The 22987-nt window shown below is 37.0% G+C and overlaps 1 protein-coding gene across 1 annotated transcript in view; it reads left to right on the top strand.

The window, feature by feature from the left end:
* ntsr1 (neurotensin receptor 1 (high affinity)) overlaps positions 1-22987 on the top strand; it is a 31801-nt gene that overhangs the window by 7237 nt on the left and 1577 nt on the right. Inside the window, exons 2-3 of the mRNA XM_056733813.1 lie at positions 5843-6044; positions 16937-17021. Coding sequence (XP_056589791.1) covers positions 5843-6044; positions 16937-17021 — 287 coding nt within the window. The remainder of the gene's footprint in view (positions 1-5842; positions 6045-16936; positions 17022-22987) is intronic.

The following is a 22987-nucleotide window of genomic DNA, read 5'->3' on the forward strand; positions in this document are numbered from 1 at the left end:
GTTAAAACACTCTTCTAAGCATCCATTAAAACCTGTTCTCATATAGGAAACATCATTCATTCTGATATATAAAGCACGTACCTTCTACTTCAATTGTCTATTCTATTCTTATGTTTTACTAGTACATATTTACATGCAGACATAGCTTTACTCTCTTTATCTTGTGTTTATTGTATTCTATTTCATAATGTTGTATATCCATAGTCCCTTATTTAAATCATCTGTATCATATTGTATTCTATTGTGTTATTGTCAGGGTCGGTGGACAAAACCCAAGTGCAGACAGATGAAGGGTTAAACAAAAGAGACTTTAATATGAACAAGAAAACAAACAAACTCGATGGGGGAAAACGGTACTCATAAAAACTTCCACAAAGGGAAAACAAACAAGGTGCGAGGTAATAATAATTAATATTAGTCCAAACACGAAGGGAACAAGGGTAATCCAGAAGGCGAAATCCTCAGTTCGACTCGAGGGAAGGGAACACACTGGATATGGGAAACAGGAAGAGTATAACATGTGAAATGAACCGACAAGGATAGGAGAAAGAACAGGACTACATAAAGGGAATAACTGATGAGGGATAATAATACAGGGACGGTGAAGGACAGGTCACAAGGCTTAACATTAAGGGAGACTGGCGGGAAGAAGAATAGACAGGTGAGGGAGATGAAACACTGATGGGACGCTGACGGAGAAACAAGGGGGCGGAGCTACACGGAAGACAGATGGACACGCGACGAAATGTCAAAACAAACCGCCACATGTCTCCACACAAGACGAAACACACACACAAGACATGTGTTGTCACGGCCCTGTCCCCAAAACAAGAAAACTCAGGACAGGAAGGACAGGACCCTGACAGTTATGATCTCTGTGCACTGTTGTTGCTGATTCTGTGTACTGGATGCTCCTGTCACCACAACAAATTCCTTGTATGTGCAAACATACTTGGCAATAAAGCTCTTTCTGATTCTGATCATTATGTGCTGCTATTAGAAATTAACAGATGTGAATGAATATGGGAATATCCAGCCACACACCCCACCACAGTCCAGGATCCAGCATAATTTCTTCCTCAGAGCTTTGAAGAATCATTACTTGATCAAATCAAACAGTGCAAGACCTGAACATATGTGTTCAAGCCTCATAGAACTCAATTAAATGACACCGAACTATGACAGTCGTACAGGTGTTTAAGATCATCTACTGCTGTGGCTTAATTTATCCGATTATTATTCATTTTATAAGGTTCACTTTCTCGCTCTCTCTTTCTCTCTCTTTCTATCTGCCTATGTTTCATGGTGTTCCCCAAGGCAGGCGCAGCAGCTGTATTGAGCGAGGTTGTGTTTCTCAGAGGTCCACTCGTGTCAAAAATAAAAATGAACAGCACCTCTTGTCTTATTAAATCAAAACGCACTTGGTACAGAGTTCAAAGTGCTGTGCTTAAAGAAACCTTCATTATGAGTTCTGCTGCGGTGGTTTTAATATTAAACAACTGAAATATTATCGAAAAGAGAGAGATAGAAAATAACGGTGGTTTAATTCGTTTTTGGTTGAGAAACAAACCCTTTCTGACACTGTCATAATACAGACCTCCATTCAAAAGTCCTTTCAGAGCTGTTTTCCTGGATGTGATAAAGGTTTCAACATACAGAAATGTAAATAAGTTTGTTGACTTATAAAACATTGTTCATTGAAACACTGTTCAACATCGTCATTCAATGTGAGAATAATCCACGATGGACTCGAAGACCCAGAGAACAGGATTCTCGACCAGCAGACACTTGAACAGAATTTGATTTGCCACATGATTTGTTTGGTTATTTGAGTGTGCGTGCGCTCTGCTGTCCTAGTGAATGCACCTGCTGGAAGAGCTTTGATGGAGAAATGATACAGGAATGTCATTTTTCAGGACAATGTCAGCCACTGGCTCTAATAATATAGATGGAGGAAAGACATCGCAAATCGATAAAGGGGATTTTTTAAATAAGCAGATTTAAGTCGAGTTTGGGTCAGATGGCTGGACCAATCACTGGAAGCCTATTTTAAATGGCCTCCATGGTTCCCATGGAGATAGGGTCTTTGTAGGTAGTGTGTGCTATTCAAAGGCATAACATTCCATTAGTGCTTCATTTAAAATCAAAGAGCGAGACACTGTTTGGTTTTGTCTTCTGTTCTTTATTAGTTGTTCCCTTGTTATTTAAGCTCTGTGTTTTGCGCAATTCCTTTGTCCGGTATTGTTTATGTATACGGTGTTGTGCTTTTCCCTGAAACCTTTATATCTTGGATTAAAGTATATTTGTTGGACTAACCTCATCTCCCTCGTGTTCGTCTGTACAGACCATAACACTTTGTTGTAATTTGATGTTTTGTGACCGTAAATCTTTAATTATAACAAAAATTTCAGTTTTTTTACACTGTAACATCCCGCGGATGATTTTGTTTTAATTTCAGTTCCGGTGTCAGATTTGCGTCACTTTATGTTATTCCCACCTACGTTCCATTTGCGACACTGCTTCGCTTTAGACCATCATCAGACTAGACAATCTGACCGATCAGATCAGAGTTGGCTGACATAAAGGTGGAGATTAGACGGATGAATCTCAGAACAAATCATTTGAGAGTCAGTCAAGAAGTAAGGTAATAATAACTGCCTATTATTAGAAAATAAAGGGTTTTTAAACCCTGTCATGTACTTAAACTTGTTGTTGGACACTCCATAAACAAAAGTAGGACCTTAAAAATCACAAAATATTTACTCTTTTAGTAAACCAATGGACCTGAAATATTGAATTAAGTTTAACTTGATAATGTGAGGAAAAAATGAGCACTAAAGAAACATAGAAGTTGCGCCATTTAACAAACCAACTGTCAGTTTGCTACAAACAATTACAAAGTGTTTTTCTGTGTCTTTGGTGTGTTATAAGTTGCTCATGCATGTATTAGACATGGAAAATTGCAAAAATAAAGGTGACAAAACTATCTAAAAGCTAACGCTCACCCACACCTGCCCGAAATGCCTTCTGTAACCACATCCCCACAAATCTATGTCAGTTCGTGGTATGATTCGACTAAGTCCGCCCAAATGTATACGCAAGTAAGGTGGCTGTACCTGTCAGTACAATTGCTTTGGAACCTGATGTTCCAAATATGGCATGAAGCGTTAAATTTCCGTCACATACTTGCCATTTTCGACCAATCACTACGCACTGTCTAACTGGTCAATCATAGCACACCTCAGTTTTCAGAGCGATGAGCTTTGTAAAAAATCCACGTGGGGCAAAGAGGAGATACAAACATGCACGGTATGTGGAAAATACTGCATTTTTAAACGTTAAATTGTGTATACACATTGCATTACATCAAAAACAAACCATAATATTTGTTTAAGCCGTGTCATATGACCCCTTTAAGGCACAGGGATGGTCAGTTCTAACTAATTTACTGTTGATGGTTTTCATCAGCAGTTCTGGATTAAACACTTTGTATTAACAAAAGAGGACATTTCCTTCCTGACATGCAGATCTGTCTTGTCTCAACCACATAAATTAAAGATCTGTATCATTATCTCCCTCCTTCTCTCCAGTGCATTTTGATGTGTTGGACATTTCTTGAATATCTTTTTTAATGTTCATCTTACCCGAAGAAAAAAGGTGATGGACACATAAACTCCAGACATCTGCTGGAAGCCAATTGAACATGACTGCTTTAACTAACAACATGTACTTCAAAATCAGTGTCGAGACATTTCAATATTCTCGGCTAAGTCTTTGTTTTTCACATGGTGCAAATGTCAGAATGGATGAGATAGAGACAGTTTTATTTTTTGATGTACTGACTTGTTAAGTTATTTGCAGCTGTAAATAAAATAAATATAGCTTTAAAAAGGGCATAGGGGGTTAAAAGGGTTTTAGTATGATTATAGTTAGTAGCGATAGTTAGTAGCCATAGCTATAATTAACTTTAACTATAAAGAGATAAATGTAAATGACTGTTATAACTAGTGTATTTTGGGGTAGCAGAGTTCAATTTTGGTGAGGAAAAGTATCTGGCATGTTATGATTTTTATATGCATAAATATGATTTTTAAAACTTTTAATGCGATCTGTTCATAGTATGGATGCAATTAATATAAAATTGCAATCACCCACTGGGAGGTTTCAGTGTATTTGAAAGAACAATCTAGTAAAAAGTAAAGATTTTTAGCAGACACAAAATTCAAAGTTTTTTACCCAAAGAATTTTTGCATCATTTGGTGATCAACATTTAAGGTGATTTCTGCAGTTCTTTCAAAGGATAATGACTTACAGTTTACGTTAAACTTTCAGATGGCATTTAGGGATTCTCTATGTCTCTTTGTACAATTAATTTTATCCCCGGAATTAGTAGTTCTATTGTTTAAGTAAATTATAGTTGTGGAGGTTCGCAAAACTAATAGCATTTACAGTCTGAAAGATCAGTGGCTGGAAAAATTACATCTAATTATTTCTTATTTCTGGGAGCATTTGACAGTGTACCCAGAGGTGGGTAGTAAGAGCTTTTCACAAAACACAAATATGACACAACATGAGAAAACATGAGTTTTGTCTAAAATCAGATTATTTTTCATATAAGAGAGCGCACTGCAAATGTTCTAGATCATCATTTTTATGAAAACTCTGCAGGTTCTCTTAAGTTTGACACAGTCTATTATTCTAAATAAGTTGTGTAGGGTACATTGACATTGGGACTAGATGAAATTGACAGAAATCCTTGTCTCTTCCTTGTGTGTTTATTCTTTAGTCTCTGTGTGTATATTGATAAGATATCTGCTTATGATCATAGTAATAATTAAAAATATTGAGTAAATATTGATTAAAATATAATTGTGACGAGCAAGGCGGGACAAGAGCCGTGAGGGAATGACGCGGGGCAGTGACGCGAGTGATAATGAGTGTCAGCTGTGCATCGCACCGGCTCCGTATCTCTCACGACGAGAGAGGACCAGGCCCGGACATATGTTAAGTTTGTGTTTGTTCTTGGAGCCGGCAGTCGACCGTGAGGTGGCTGCTGGCCTTTTACTTCAATGTTATTGTTTGTAACACGACTGGTTCGCGCCTCCTTCCATCCCAACTTTGAACTGTATTACAATAATATTAAAATATTGGCATTAATATACATTTTATGAATAGTATAATCAGATACAAAGTAACTAGTAACTAGCTACATTTATTCACTGCATACACGTTACTTTTACTTGAGTAAAGATTTTGGATACCCTACCCCCCTCTGAGGGTACCCTGTCAGCTTTCTGATAATTATCCACTAAATATCCACAATTATCTGCTCCTTTCCTTATAAAAAACTGATTCAAAGCACAACCGCATGAAACAATTATTTCTGCTGTTCACATACTGTACACACAAAACAAATCCTTTAGTTGCTCAACGCATTGCCCTTAAATACAATCCAACTGACATTTCTGTCACACTACACATTTCCCTTTACACGTCCTGCCAAATAAAAATTACACTATGCTATTTTTTACTCTACACATCTCTTAAATAAAACTAATAATAATAAAACTAATCACAAATAAAGAGAATTTTTCGAGAACTAGAAGATCCATTTTACCGGCATGTTTCAAACTAACCACAAACAACAAAATCATGTGTAATATTGTGAAGGTCATGGCTAACTTTCTACCATAAGCGAGATATAATAGGACAAGCAACCAAATGTAGACATACTGTACTGTATGCCATGTTGTTTTAGACAAACTTTAATTCTAACCACAAATCATGCTTCTTAAAATGATATGGCCTAATCCCTTTCTTCCTCTGATCTCCTCTCCTCAAGGTAAATGCTTTCCTGTCTTTTGTGGTCCCCATGGCTTTAATCTCATCATTAAACGGAGTCATAGCCAGTCAGCTGCTGCGCATGTTTCGGGAGACTGCGCAGGAGAATCGCACCTCTATCATCGGAGGAAATGCTACAATTCTCAGTGTCACAGTGGAACCTAACCGTGCCCAATCACTGCGGCACGGAGTCATGGTGTTACGTGAGTGCCTTTCTCTTTTCCCCAAGCATATGGTTTAACAATATTGTAATGTTTAGTGCTTGAAATAAGTATGGGTGCATACAATTGAATAGTATACAAGAATCCAACAGTCGAATAATTGAAATCAAGTTTGATTGCATCATGACTAAAATAATATCTACATTAGATCAACACAGTAGAATCATACACCCCAGATAGCCAGCATTCGCTATCTAACAAGAGCCATAGGATATACCTCGGTAGAGGTAGATAATACTCAGTATTTTTACTCCACTCTAAAAATTAAGTATCTTTACTTCATCATTGTGTTCTTACTATGGAAAATAATACTTAGTACATTATAAACTGTCATACGTTTTACTCCACTACATTTCATTATTACATGTCAATTGTTTACCTTTAATATATAAAAAAAAAAATGTACTTTTTTTATAAAAAAATGTACTAAGAAAGTCCTAGCTTTCTAATGTATTCAAATATTAAATGTGTGAAAATCTATTTATGAAATAATGTCAACCTCTGCATTAAGGAGAAGGAAAAAAAGAAAATGGAAAACACTTAATGTAATCTTAATTTTGGATCTAAGATCATTTTTCATATTAAATTATTTTGAAGATGTATTTGGATTTCCTTTTTAAATTGAATGTTAATATTGAATGGGTCTTATTTCCATCACATTTTTAAAACAAAAGTCTTTTAGATGTCATTACCGCAAGTCCCCAATAAACGAAGCCCCAGATATCTCAAGTTTAGTCATTTAAAGTGAACAATGCATGTGTTTTTGTGCAGGCACGTGTGAGTGACCATTCTTCAAATCTCCACTCAGGAACTTGATCAATGTAAAGAAGGTTAATAAGATTAGCACACTTAACCCAATAAAGTTTGTCAGAAGATGAATATGACCATTGACACATAGTCGGATAGGCAGTACACTGACAATGTATGACAAACATGTTTATCCCATAAGCTGTCTTTTAGTTATCCTACTCAGCACTGGAGATGTTTTCTTAAAATGGGTAAATAACAACATATAACACATCATAATATGTTCAACGTATGCAAGTACAGCCCTCCCCTCAGTCTTTTCTGAGAATCCATCTTCATGATGTTTTTCTCTTGTTATTTGTTCTTTAGAGGTCTTCAAAGCAGAGCGCACTTTAAGACTGTACTGACAGGGTTTTTTAATTTAATCCTCATTTGTGAAGCAATTTTGCTCACACTGACTGGACTAATAATAAAAGGAATATTGTATCTTTTCTATTAGAGATGCAGTTGAGATATGCAGTTCAGGGAAGGCTAGTTTGTTTTGCCAGTTGACTGAATACTCCATTTAAAGGGCCATACACTCTATGCATGGAGCACATCCTATGTATTTTATGTTAAATCTCAGGGTGCTAAAACTATTCCAGGGTTGTATTCATCCGTAGCAAATGTGTTTTACCAGCACTAATTTTTTGGTCAATTAACGAGTAATATATGTTAATGAAATACATCATGTTGTTAAAATATTTTATATGAAACATGTCACGGGTGCTATGATACAAAACTTCAGTTAAGTTATGATCCTTCAGTGGTCCCCCGTTTTCTGAAGTTTCACAGAATCATGTTCCGAGCATGGATTTATTTTGTTATACGTAAGGATTTTAACATCAACTGGTACCACAGTTTGTTGTCATCACTTTAAGACTGCAGATGATGGAGCCGTAGCACGTCAGCTACTGATGATCAAATGAAAGCGTTAGCATTAGCTAATGCTAAAGAATAACACTGTGGATGCATTAATTTGGTTTTATTTGTACGTTTTGTAATGTAAATAAAAATAGCGTAATTATTTAAATATATACTTAGACATTTCTGTACTGTACATATTTGTTTATGTACATAATATGTATTATATGTGCACTCATCAATGTCTTAGTGTGTAACGTTACTTTGGAAGAGAGAGCTAAAATTTTGTTGTATGCAGCTGCGAAATGTAAATAAAGATATTCTATTATGTATTAAAATGTGATCCATTAAAGGCAGGGCAGGTTATCCTGTCCAGATGTTGGATGGAAATCTATTTACATCATGATAGCAATCAAGTATAGTGTCAAATAATATTTTTATAATTGTATATCGTCTGTGAAAGGAGTAGAACAAAAAAGGTTCGCCCAATCAAAATGTTCTGGCCGAACGCTGTGACTGGTCATTTGTACATTTTCAGCCAACGTATTTTGCATACCACTGCGCACCTTGTTCACACAGACATCATATGTGATCAGCGCTCCTCAATGGGAGGATTTGAATTCAAACAAGCACGATCTTTATCAATAGGTAATTCACAAGCAGGTTAAAAGGTATGCGTACGAGCTGTTCGGCAGTTTCTTCAGAACTAGGAGTACTCACCCCGGACATGGTATTAGCCCGTACCTACAGCGCTTTGTTGTCAGAAATAGCAGCTGGCAATTTTCAAAGATAGTATTTGTGCACAGAGGCAGCTAAGGATACATAGGCAGCCTAATGGAAGTCTATTTAACTTATAAACAGAGAGCCTCATTGTAACGAGGAAGGCGGGACGAGAGCTGTGAGGCTGTGTGCGCACAGCTCATTCCCATTATCACTCACGCCACCGGCCCCGCCACGTTGCCTCATGGCTCTCGGCCCGCCTTCCTCATTACACTCATGCTATAACCAATCACATATTTAAAAACTACAAAACTAATTTCTCTCTAGCAATGCAATCACAAGTTATTGAAAGTGAAAATTAAACTTTTAAAGTTTTATTTTTTTGAGATTGAGCCATCTCGACCAATCCCGTTCCTCGCATGTTGTTATAGAAACTAAAGGTCTCTGTCATTGGTCAGCTGTGAAAAGGTGCTTGAAAAGGATGTTTTTTCATAAAAGTAGAACCTCTTTCAACCTCAAAAGATGCTCTGAGCTGCAGAAAAAGATACTGGCGTTTTAAAAAAGAGATCAGGACATTTTTGAAAAACACAGTTTACTCCATAGGATTGTAATTTAAAACGAGTGTGAACACAGACAGCTTTTTCTATTTGTAGTGGTTCTCTCTTCAGCTGATTAAGTAGATGCTGAGATTATTGATAGCAAACCAGCCGGCTGGATTATCTGATTGTGCTCGTCTCAAAATGTGTTTATTAAACATCATTCACTGAAGCACTTCGCGATAACGCGCACTTATCCTCCTTCCGTTCATGTATGCGTTACCATTTGCTTTTTATTTGGCGTGAGATTTGTTTAGTTGGGCAGAGTGAGAGCCTGAAAACGTGTTCTAAAAGCTTACAACCCTGAGCTCGTGATTGAGCAGACACCTGATGCTAGGCGCTCTAGTGATAGGGGAGGGACCATGCATTCTCGGACAATCCATTGCGTCATCGATCCCCCATTTTATCCACGCCCAAAAATCCTGAACAGAGAATCAGTGAAAAACTGTTGTATAATGCCACAATTCAGTAGTACATACTTCTGAGTCTTTGTAATGTGTTTCAGCAATACATTTCTACATCTATATGTGTTTTAGAAACAATTCTCAGAATTCTCTTTACCTGTACGTTAACTATTTCTCATATTTCAATACGACTTTGTCTGTGATCCTTGGGAAACTATACAAAATTTAAACAATAAATTGAAGCTTAAGGTCAAGTTTTTTTGCTTTGAGGCAAACTTTGTGGCATCTCTGACTTCATCATAATTCTGAAACATGTCATCCTCTCACTGATCTCCTCTGTCATCTGATTCTGATTGGCAGCTGAGAAAATACAGTTGCCTACCCTTCACTATTATTTGCACCCTTGGCAAATATTAGCAAAGGCGGCTGTAAAAAATAAATGTGCATTGTTTCTCATTCTGATTTTTTATAAAGAAAACTACAAAATGTCAACATTTTATCAAAGCCATTTGACAGATGTTAACAGGCATGTCTTTCAGGGAACGGTGTTATTGATATCTGATCAGATTCATACAAATTTGTTGCTTAAAGGTAAAGGTATTTAATTGCTGAAAATCATTGATAAACTCGGTGTAAGATAATGTTATTCAGTGTTATGCAGCCTTAACGTTACGTGCTAGATGTTAATAGCAATAGAATCCAAGTTATGTTTTCTCGTACCCTTAGCGTAAACACAGAGGTGACGGGTCATATAGTGCATTGTAGCGCTTTAAGCTCACACCAGCTTTAAGAATCATATATATACTCCAATAACAGCTTTTTGCATTTATGCATTTGTGTGAGTATCAGAAAAACGTAATGTATTTATTTAGCTTCATCTGCTGTGATCATCTGGATATTTTTCCCAGCATGCAACGCCGCTTCTGCTTTTGTCAATGCCTCTTTGCTAATGTTTAAAAACATGAATTAAAATGCATATCCTTTCACACCCGTCCCATGTTGATACGTCTGTCTATAGACCTGTCAGCATTGTGTGAGCTTAATGTGAGTTTGCTGAGAGAAAGCAATCTGCAACAAAAACATTTCATCTGTCAGTGTGACGGCACTTTCTGAGAGGGAGTGAGGTGATCTATAGGTGATGTAAGAGCCAGCAAATCGCAGACTAACAGACTCTAATTATGGCAAATCTGCAGAAGACACTTTCTTTTGCCCAGCTGGTTTGGACAGGGTCAGAGATGATGGCAGGGCTTTCATCCATTCTTCCCAATCTATCTAATATTGGCTCCACTTACTTCGACCTCAACTGAATTTGAATTCATATGGTGCGCTGTGAAAGTTCAGAAGCTGCTTTTATTCCTGAACTGGATCCAGAGGAGACAGACACTTAATGAGAGTTCATATCAGCAAGTCATTATTGAACTTCTGGTACATAGGCGAGTAGGGTTGTCACGGTTAAAAAATTTGGCCAACAATTAATTGTCTATTAAATAATTGTTATTATGGCGATTAATTCTGTTTTAAAGCTTTGACAATTATAACCATTCATACAATTCATTTATTCAATGAAGAAATTAACTCCTTTAGAAATGTAAAAAATTCTTTAAATAACTGACATTCACACTTAGTGACCATAACAGAAGAGAGCACTCAAACTAAAACTACCAGGAGTCTGGAAGCACTCTAATAAAACGCAACACAAAAAAATACAAATCTGATACAACTCAAACGATGGACAAGCAGTATGAATTTACCAGTCAGTGCAGTTTAAGGAGGGTGCATGTACTGTAGAATGCTGTATATACTGCAGATTACCATTGCTTACAAGAATTTACAAGAATTGCATTTATCTTAAATAATTGCGATGAGACGATTATTTAATTATTGTGACAGCTCTATGGGCGTGTAGACAAAAGTCTGTTTTATTTAGAAAGAGAAAAAAAACAAGAGTAGTTGTAGGGTACAGTTGTGTTCAAAATTATTCAACCCCCAATGCTGTAAATGGTTTTAGGGAATTTAGTGTACATTTGTAATTGTATTCAGAATGAAATCCTACAAGGACTTCTTAAAGAACCATATGCAACTAAAATGACATCAATTAGTTTTGTAATACAGTAGTAAATGTTTCTTTTGTGAATTCTTCATTGACATAATTATTCAACCCCTTAAAGACTACCACTCTGAAGAACAGAGGTTCAATGAAGTGTTTTCAATCAGGTATTGAAAACACCTCTGGATATCAGGGAGCAGCAAAAAAGCCTAATAAGCACCAATTAGGCAGCTTTAAAATGACTGTGATACTCAGCTCCTTCTAGACATTTACTGGTGTGGTTACAAACATGGTGAGGTCAAGAGAATGGTCCAGGAAGACAAGAGAACAGGTGATTACTCTTCACAGGAAGGGCAATGGCTTATAAGAAGATTGCAAAGATGTTAAACATACCAAGAGACACTATAGGAAGCATCATTCGCAAATTCAAGGCAAAGGGCACTGTTGAAACGCTACCTGGTTGTGGCAGAAAGAAGATGCTGACTTCGACTGCTGTGCGCTACCTGAAGTGTAGAGTGGAGAAAAGTCCTCGTGTGACTGCTGAGGAACTGAGAAAAGATTTGTCACATGTGGGTACTGAAGTTTCTGCTCAGACAATACGGCGCAACCTGCGTAATGAAGGCCTCCATGCCAGAACTCCCAGACGCACCCCCTTGCTGTCCCCAAAGAATAAGAAGAGTCGACTGCAGTATGCCAAAAGTCATGTGGACAAACCACAGAAGTTTTGGGATAGTGTTCTGTGGACTGATGAAACAAAATTAGAACTGTTTGGGCCCATGGATCAACGCTATGTTTGAACAAGGCCTATGATAAAAGAACACCTTGCCTACTGTGAAGCATGGCGGGGGGTCAAGCATGCTTTGGGGCTGTTTTGCTTCTGCAGGTACTGGGAAGCTTCAGGCGATGAATGGGCGAAGATACCCGTAGATCGCTGCAAGACACTTGTGTCAAGCTATGCTTCACGTTTAAAAGCTGTTATAACTGTAAAAGGATGTTGTACTAAGTACTAAGATTGAATGTCACTTGGGGGTTGAATAAAACATATTTGTCTGACCTACACGTGCCTCTTTGATTTAATTGTAAGCAGGATGACTGAATGATCATAATCAATGTCAAACCGACCAAAACAATCAATTTCAGTGGGGGTTGAATAATTTTGAACACAACTGTATGTTTTCACACATCTGCATTTAGGCAAATGTAATATATTTATAAACCTGCAAAACTGCATTTTTATAATTGAAATTAATAAACATACATTAAATGAACATAATAGGAACCCGAATGTGGACATTTATGGTATAACTTCATTCAAATTTGCTGAAATGCAGTGCAAGCATAGGGTCAATAAATCAAATAAATTCCTTAGACATTTCAAATAATCCTGTGTGCTTATTCTTGTTTGATGAAGTCAGAAAGCTAGCAAAAGACATGGCTTCACATTTGAGAAATAAAGAGAGGACGATCTCTTCTCATTGGCTTGCAGTGCGACTGGCTGCTCATCTGAACCCGGTGCAGTAACTAGAACAGCAAGTGTCACTCTGTCATAGAGAAGGAAGTGAGAAAACGATCGTTGCAACTCCTGGTCCCTTTCACATGCTAATAATTGCTTTAAACAAGCACGATATCACAAACACCTGAAAAATATGCTTATACAAGTGGCCATAAATTATTCAAAGTATATTAGTTTTATAATGAGTCTTTATCTACTGTTAGTAAGAGTGACCCTCAAATGAATCACGCTGGAGTGGGGGCAACATTTAATGGACTTTATATTGAATAGCAGTCTGTAATTAACATATTTACCAAATAAAATAATACAAGTAATCACGTCTTATCTGAGGCAAGAGTTTTGTCGCGTTTTAATGGGTTTATGCAACTCCTGAATTTAAAATGAAATCAACACAGAGTGGAACAAAGAGATGTAACGGACAAGCTTATTATTTGCTTTATCCAGCTCTCAATACACCCTAGATATCCAATGTGTGCATGTGTGTGTACACGGCTCCTTTTTGTGATGTTGACAGTGTTGATTCAGTCTGTGCTGTCTTAATCTATTGCTCTAAAGAGGCATAATTCACTTCCAGTGTGATTAATCACTGATCTGTATTTGGATTTCTTTATAGGAAACAGTGCAATCAGCCAGGCTTTGAGACTATTCTTATCTATAGGGACACGGCATACCCATACACAAGCCAGATATCTAGAATCCACATTTGTCTGATTTGCTTTCAAATGGAAGGCTGAAGGGGGATTCAGACTCTCATTTGGAAGGTAATCGGACGAATGTTGATCCTTGATTGAATTTCAGAAAGATTCAGCCAAGGCTGTAGTGCAATCCTGCCCTTACACATTAACATTCAGATATGGTTTGTTGCTCCATTAGTGATAAGATAGAGATGTAGACAGGTGGAATGAGATGAAAACGATACTCATCAGAGCCGGATCATTTGGAGTGACAGCGAAAGAATGGTAACTGCCGAAATGCCATTGGCATTATAAGCAGTTCGCCATCATTATTGTACTGATCCGTAATGTTACATGATGAACATTTGTTAGTGTTTATACTCTCTGGAAATATTAAGGACAGAACCCATTTCGCTTTCTTCAATGAGACCAAGTACATCAAAATAAATAGGGTACATTTTGAACTTTGAAAAATTTATGCTGTTATAACTAATACTTGTTATTTTCCTGTTTTGTATTATTACGCTTTTGTGTTGATACAGCCACGGAAAAAAATGAAGAGACCATTAATTTCAATTATTTTCCCGTTAGTCTTTCCTCATTCACCACTTCTAATCACTCGCACCTGTAACCACTTCCCACATTAGTTCTCTCCCCTGTTTAGCTTATTACTCACAACAGTTGCCCATCTTTAATTACAGTTTTCTATTTAGTCCCTGTTGTACTCTCGTCTTGTGTCAGACCGTTGTGTAGTGCAGCCTTCCCTGACAAACCACGTCTTTATTCTTGTCATAGTGTTACTTTTGTAGCTCTAGTCTTATTGTCTCTAGTTTAGATCTTCAGTCAAGTTCTAGTATTCTAGTATCTCTTATGCAACAGTCTTAGTCTCTTGAAACCCTTTAGTCGTGCTCCAGTGCCTTTGGCATTTTTTCTACTTCAACCATGCCGTTACGCTACTGAGGAAGCAAGGGTGGCATATGTACTCACACTCTTAACTGGCCCCGCCCTTGACTGGGGCATGGCAATCTGGGACGCCTAGGCCCCTTGCTGTCACTCGTTCAAAGACTTCAGGGTGCTGGATTGGATGCCGGCTGCATCACCGGATGGACCACCGGACTCGGGACTACAGGACTTGGGACCACCAGACTTGGGACCACCGGACTCGACACCGGACTTGACACTGGATGTCCCTGCTGGGATGCCGGTTGGTTCTCCGGCTGCACCCAGCTGGACACTGCCGGCTGAATCACCGGGTGAACCAGACCCCGCGCCCCTCTCCGTTGTCTCTTCTTCTTAAGCCGGCCTACGCGACTGGTGGTCGCCTGTAAGAAGGAGACGAAGGGCACAGCTGGTTCCGGCTCCGGCTGGTTCATGACCCCCAGGATTCTCTCCTCCCTCTCTTGCCATGGAGGCTGGTTGGTGGTGGCGAGGCTGTGGGGGGCGAGACGGAAGGCATCGTTTCCCTGGCGGATACCGCAGAGGGATCACATAGAGGTCATGCTACCTACTGGGATCAGAGGAGGTTCGGTGATTCTGTCATGAAATACATGGGGGAAGAACCCAATCGTAGGTGGCGGGGATGAAGGGGGCCAAACAAAAGATTTATTATACAAAAATACACAAAACAAGGACCCACAAGGGGGTAAAACAATAATCACAGGCAAGAAGGGAACGAAGACAAACTAAACACTAGACTAACAGTACACTATACATAAACTAAACTAACACTTACACTACTTGACTAGGCTTGGCTTGCCTGAGGGAATATCCATAGAGAACAAGAGCATGAAGCACAAGAGTACAATGAATACACATAATGACCAAACACAACACAATGAAACATGAGGACTATTAAAAGGGGAAGAAATCAAACAGGAACAGGTTCTGGGGATGAACTAATTAGCAATCAATAACGAGACAAAAGGGCAGGAACAGAGACGAGGACCGGAGAGAGAGTATGGCAAGCCAATAGCGCCAAAAAGCCTCTCCCCACATGAAACAAGGGATCCTTCTATGAATCTACCCCAAGACCAAGAAAGACATGTCATGATAAGGCAGAATCATGACAAAAAGCTATATTTCTCTGGCTCCAGCATCCTTCTGTCTTTAGCTTTTAATTGCTTCTTTCCTCATCCAGAATAAGAATTAATTTTAGCTCAAACCCTTAGGGTTAAATTTGATCATTTAAGACAAGCACATCAAAAAGAAGGATTGTCAGTGTTATTTTCATTCATAAAGATTTATAACTCGACATGACTCAGAAGGGGGAATTCCTTTCTATTGCAGAAACACACACAAGCGCACAGCCATTTATATCGCCTCATCTCTAATAAATGGCTGACTAGTTAGATTCAGAGACAAATTAACTGCCTCTGGGAATTTCTCTGAACGTCTCTGAGAGTTAAATAAAACAGAAGAAAAAATGATAAACTGTCACTGTTATCCGTGCCAGTGTTTCTCAAAGTTTTTACAGTGATATATCACAGATTATGCTATATTAATAAAACATATGCTGCATATTTTGAAAAGAGTAATCTGGTTATTTCAGAAAATGTACATACTGTGTACAATACGCATAGTGTGTACAACAGAAATGATTCAATTATTGGATTATATTCTGAACATAGTCATTTTTATCCAATGTTCAGGGAAAATAACCAAAAATTGTATCAAAGCCTTAAAGTTAAAAACATTCATAATTTTTGAATTACATTCAAGGAATGCTTGAAATGTAATTGAATCATGTAACCAAACAGAGGATAACAAAACCCTCTAATGTTTTCCTGGCATCTTTACACTAGCTATTTTGACTACCTAATGGCTTTGAACATTTCTGAACAAAACAAAATTAAGTCAATGTGTGATGAAGCTATAGAAAGCAAACCAATTTTAAAGCACAGACTTAATGTCTATTGCCAAAGCCTCCGACCATATTATTGAGCAATGTGCCACCAGTCAAGAGCCTCATATAGAGAGAATAACAGAGATTAGTAAAGTAATCCCAGTTTGACTCAAATCAAACCTGAAGTAATGGAAAAATAACAAAGGGGAGTGAGATGAGATCATAAAAAAATGGAAAACTAGCTGAAGCGAATGTGTTACTGTGAGAAAACAAATTATGAGTCATCTGTTGTTCCCAAATGTGATTATTTCATGTGAAGGCACCTGCAGAGCTTTTGAAACCCTTTTCATTTACATATATCACTGCACACGGGTGGGAATGTTACTTACCCTTATGTTGTCTGTTTTCTTTCGCTTTATTCTCCGCAGGTGCTGTTGTCATTGCATTTGTGGTGTGCTGGTTACCGTACCACGCAAGAAGACTGATGTACTGCTATGTTAATGAATGGACTCAGTGAGTGACGCTTTAAATATTATACTACATTTAACATTTTTGCATTTGGCAGATGCTTTTATCCAAAGCGACTTACATTGCAATATACTTTTGTTTCTTATAATGTGCAATCCCTGGAATCGAACCCATGACCTTGGCATTGTTAGTACCATGCTCTAACCACTGAGCCACAGGAAAGCTTTCATTACAAAATTTTAACAGAAAAGAGGCTGGAAAATTCTCTTATTTTATTCCAGTAGTGTTGTTTATTCCACCCTCTTGTCATTTCAAACCTGTATGACTTTCTTTCTTCTGCCGAGAAGATATTTTAAATCAATACAATTACATTGTGTTTATTAAGCACTTTTCATGTTCATGGTTCCAAAGCCGCTTTACAGGAGAAAAACAGAAAACACTGAAAATGTACAATAAATAATATCTAATAAAAGCAGTCTCCCTGTGAGGAAGCATAATATAAGTCAATGGGTAAAGCTGTTGTTCGTTCCCAACATTCTTCTAAATATCTTCTCTTGTGTTCTGCTGAATAAAGAAAATCATACAGGTTTGAAATGACAAGAGGGTACATGATGACAGAATTTCACTTTAGGACATAACTAGCTACAGTGCCCATGACACAAATTAAAGTAGCAATTTGGCTCGTAAAATTTGCAAAAAGTCACTTGTTTAATATATTTTGCAGTGACAACCCAGAGGATTGTTTTTGCTCATTGGTTGCTTTTTCTAAGCTCAGGAGACAGTTGTGGTTCTCCTATTATCTTGATTAAATGTCAGCAGTTCATAAGATATTTCTCCTAAAATTCCTTAGGAGAGACAAAAATAGACACAATTGAGAGATGTCTAAGAGAGTGAAAACTGAGATTGTGGTGAGAGAAGCTTGAGAAATCTATTTATTGTCTAATTTCGGTATCAGCTTTGTCATCCCATGTTTCTCCTAAATTCCATTAGGAGAAATAAAAGTAGACCCAACTGAGACACTGAAAATATCTCAGACTTGTTGAGATTCTTATTCATCTCTCATTGTAGTATCAACAGTGTCTATTAAAGTAGACTATAGTGAGATGTGAGAAAGTCACAAAAAGAAGAAAAACAGGAGAACTTTTTATTGTTGTCCTTTTTTTATGATGATGATGTTGATGATATTGTTTTTCGTATTCATTGGACATGACCGTAGGCTGAGAGAGAAAGAAGGTAAGAGCCTTTAACTGGGAGTCAAATTCATTTATCGATGTTGATGTGCTGCCCACAAGGCTGTTTATGAAAGGGATTGATTTTAGTTCTACTAAGGGCTGATTATTCTCTAATATGTCTCATTTATATATTAGCTTTGTCTTCTGGTGCCAGCTGCATAATTAGTTGAATAGTTAATAGAACAAGAAGTAGTTGCCCTAGTAAAAAACATTTAATTTTAAATACATTTATTTTGTGCTATGTATAGTTTAAATGTATTAACATATTTACTGTTATGACTTACTGATGTAAAAATTATAATAAATGTTATTTGGAGAACTATTTATACACAATGCAAATTAGTTGATTCAATTAAACAGACTTTAAGTGTAAAAATTTAGTATACCACAAATACAATCTCAGTAAGATGTAAATGGATTTGCAGTATACTGAGCATGAAATAAATGAATTTGAAAAATGATGACTAATAATGACTTTTGCAATCAGCCCCCGGTATCTTCAATATCATTTTAGGAGAAATGTGTTACATTAATTTTTTTTATTAATATTGTAAATATAGAAAGTATCAATTCAAATACTTTGAGATACATTTCTGAAAATCTAGGCTGACTCGTTCGGGTGTATCTTTAAAGCCCAGCAGCATATGCAGTGCTTATTACAAACAAGGAATTCAATATGATTTAGTCAAACTGAATAATTACCGTCCAAGCTGCAAGAGTGACCAAATACAAATGTCTCTAGCCAAAGGGAAAAGTCTGAGCACAGTGTGAGATGTTATTGATATCTCTTATGAAACTATAGAGGAGATAAATGTGAGAATTTTCAGAGTTTTAGCGAAGGGGAATATTCTGAGCACAAAGTGAGATCTTATGAATATCTCTTATGAAACTTGAGAGGAGATGAATCTGAGAATGTAAGAGACTTTATTGAAGGAGAGTAATCTGAGCACAGTGTGAGATGTAATGGAGATCTCTTCTTCAATTTCAGTGGAGACAAACATGAGAAAATGCAATTTTTCTCTGGAGAAACATGTGAGAAGCAGGAGCGTTAACCAAATGTCTCAATTGAGAACGATCTGAGATGATTTTCCTTTCCTTTAGGAGGCTTCATTTGTCAACAGGCAACTTTGTAACATTACAAAAATGTTGGTTTTGGTTGGAGGTTTAGTGACTTTTTACATTTTAGGTTTATAGTTTACAGGATATTTTATACTATTCCCAAAATGGGGAAACCCCCTCATAATTTAAGTAATGTAATTCAAATAAAGAACTGTGCACTGATAATTCAAGATCTCATAAATTACGTATTTTAGGCGAATGAGATTAGATCACTTCAATAGACTACGTGAGCAAATGCAACAACAAATTTATACAAAAATACAAAATTTCAGTGTTTACAAGATGTCTGAAAGTTCTGCCAAAGATAAACATTGACGATGTACACCGTATCGTTGATGCCTGGTCCCCTGTTCCAACAAGCAAGCAGGACAAAGGATTTTATTATTATTAAAAAAACAAGTTGTATTAACTTGTTAAAATTAAGTAAATTGCATGAGAGGTGCAACACTTTTTCGTGCTTTTTGTACCTTCACGTTTTTGAGTACCATGTAGAAACATGATAACATTTAACTATAAAATGTTTTGCTTGTTTTCAACTTTGCAAACGACTCAATGTGTTTAACTACTGTACCATAAAGCTTACTGTACATCTTTCTAGTTTTCTATAAAACAGTTGCGTTACGGTTTTAAATTATGAATAACTTGTGAAGCTACAATTTTAAAGTAGCTTTGATTTACATGTTTACATGATTAACATTCTCTCACTAGAGAATATGCAGGCATCTAAGTACATAACTAAAGTTCTCTTTGATTACATCACATTCCTCCCATTTCAGACTATCATTCTCTAAGGTCAAGAAGATTCATTTTAATAACACACAGACTAGAAAAAGATGACTAAGTCATAGCCTTTAGCCAGTTCATCACACAATACAGCTCTACAAATCAATACTTAGTTCTGGGCTGACATTGTTCAGATGTTCACAGACACATCACCACAGCACATGAATCATGATGTACCTGGTGCTGGCTGTAATTTCTAGGAGTTTTCCTCTATGATTTTGGGGCAGGTCGATAAATCTGCACCGTATCCTCCAACCCTCAGTTTATCATTCATACATAGCAGCACAACACACAGTACATGTCTGTTTGAAATGTGGAGGAAATGTACAGGAATGGTGGACCACACACTGATTTATTCTGCAGTTGGTTGGGTTTCTAAAGCATGTGCTAAAGAGCGATGAGACATTTTTATAGACAAATTTATTACACAGATTACCTCAATGAATGTCAAGGAAAGGTGGAATTCGAACCCTTGCTCAAAATGCACTAGCTTTCATAGCCACAAATATTGAGGGTTCCTTGTCCAAAACTCTCTGCCACGATGCTAGAATGTTCCTTTGGGGTTCTGTATGTTTTTGGGTATTTTAGATGATGGTTTATTAAACATAAACATAGCCAACCACGAGTCTCTGTGATATTCTCGTACCTCAAATCTTCACTCAAATTAAATCCCAAGAGATTTTCTTTATCCACCAGCAGGTATAAAACGTAAATGCGGCTGCTTTGAAAAGCAATGGCATACCTTTTATCAACAAACAAACAGTGCAGGATAAGTTATGATCTCAAAAAAAGGCATATCACATTTGCAATTAATAATGTTCTTTATTATTAGTAAAGGAAACATCACTAATGCTATTGCTCATTCTTTGGGCTGGGAATCTTTAATTTGTAATTTACAGATCAGACAGTTTACTGTGCATTAAAGAAATGCACATCTATTCAATTATTTTTATTTTCAGAGCTATAAACCTGAATATGATTGTGATGATATAATAAAATGTTTATTTAGAAATAAAATCATATTGCTTTTAGATGCTATTTCAAACTCTGTCTAGAAATCCGTATAGAGTTCAATTGCTCATTTTAATTCTGTCTAACCAGAAACACATTGAGCAGGTGTTATTATACCAACTAAATAGTGGAAAATTACTGCTTCGCAACAGTCTTGTGACGTTTTACAAGCAATTTTATCATTTCATTTATTATGAAATCCGACTGTACAGATAACACAAAATTACAGAACCAGAAGGACCAAAAGACCACCATTTAGCTTCAATACTGCCAAAAACCTTTTATGTGTAAATAACAGGTGTTTGTGTTGTGGGGTTTGTGAACTGCGGCGGAGGATTTGTACACATATACGTCTATAGAAATACAGTAGATACAGGCACTGATGCATTTACTGATTCATTCAGTCATTCAGCTGTGAATCTCAGTTACAGAAACGAGTGAGAATATGTCAGACAGATTGATGATTTGTGTCGGAATACGTGCTGTTTAGTTCCTCCTCATGCAGGGCTCATCATCAAAGTTGCCGTAGGGAGAACATTCAAATCTTCACCCAGACAAACAAATGCAAGTGAATGACGACCCTTGTTATTCACACTTCAAGCTAAAGAGCTCTTCAGATTTAATTAAACATATTTATACCTTATGTTCTGTGGAGATTTACTATTTTGGGGTACCAGAGCCGCCTTTGATTCATGTGTTAAAATGATAATAATTATTTAAAGGGGTCATATGACACTGCTAAAACAAATATTATGGTTCGTTTTAGATGTAATCCAATGTGTATACACGATTTCAGGTTCAAAAAGGCTGTATTTACCACATACCTTGCGTGTTTGTATCTCCTCTTTGCCTGCCTCTCTGAAACGTGCAGATTTTTTACAAAGCTCATCACTCTGAAAAGCGAGGTGTGCTATGATTGGCCAGTTAACCAGTCCGTAGTGATTGGTCGAATAATGCAATTGTGAGACGGAAATTTAACGCATTTTACCATATTTGAAGCATCAGAATCCAAAGCAATTATATGCCCATCTTACTTGCTTATACATTTGGCCGGTCTTAGTCAAATTATGCCACGAACTGACATAGATCTGTGGGGGTGTGGTCACACGAGGCGTTTCAGGCAGGTCTGAGTGAGCATTCGCTTTAATATTTGCAAGTTTACGTTTCTAACACACCAAAGACACAAAAATACACGTATTCACGCCATATGACATATTTAATATTTTTTATTTGTTTAGTATGTTTTTCTGACATTTGATCTGTAATGTACCATTGTTTTTATTAGCTTTTTGTAAAGAAAAATATATATTGTTGCAAAAATCATTAAATATAGAAATACAAGGTTTCAGAAGGAAAACAGCAGTATATAAAATTCATATGGACAGTTGATAGGGGGTCTGTTTGTACCACCTAATTCATTGCATTAAGTCACATTAGTCTCAAAGACCCCAAACATAATTCATGTAACAGTTTTAATAGAATTTCAAGCTGTTTATAGTGAGATCTCATGTGAGTATCAACCTGATGCTTTGATGGTAATTACTGTATGAGATGATGAAAGAGCTTTGTGGTCTCTTAGGCCACAGCAGAACACGAAGTTAAGTTTCTTATGAGGTCAGAAAGATTACAATATTTTGACACCCCCTGCCATGATAGACTGGAAATGAATCCAAATTCTTTGAAATAATAAAAAACCTTTGAAAATGTTTAGAAGCCGAGGTGTAGAGAGATATAAAGTGAGTGTTTAATCAATCACTTTAAGTGACTCATTAATCATCTGAGCTAAGTCTGTTGATGCTTAATTCCATTTGCCTCCTTAGCAGATCTGTAGTGTGTGATATTTATATTTCTCTCTTTCTACATCGC

This window comes from Triplophysa dalaica, chromosome 20 (genome assembly GCF_015846415.1).
Source record: "Triplophysa dalaica isolate WHDGS20190420 chromosome 20, ASM1584641v1, whole genome shotgun sequence".
Taxonomy (NCBI): domain Eukaryota; kingdom Metazoa; phylum Chordata; class Actinopteri; order Cypriniformes; family Nemacheilidae; genus Triplophysa; species Triplophysa dalaica.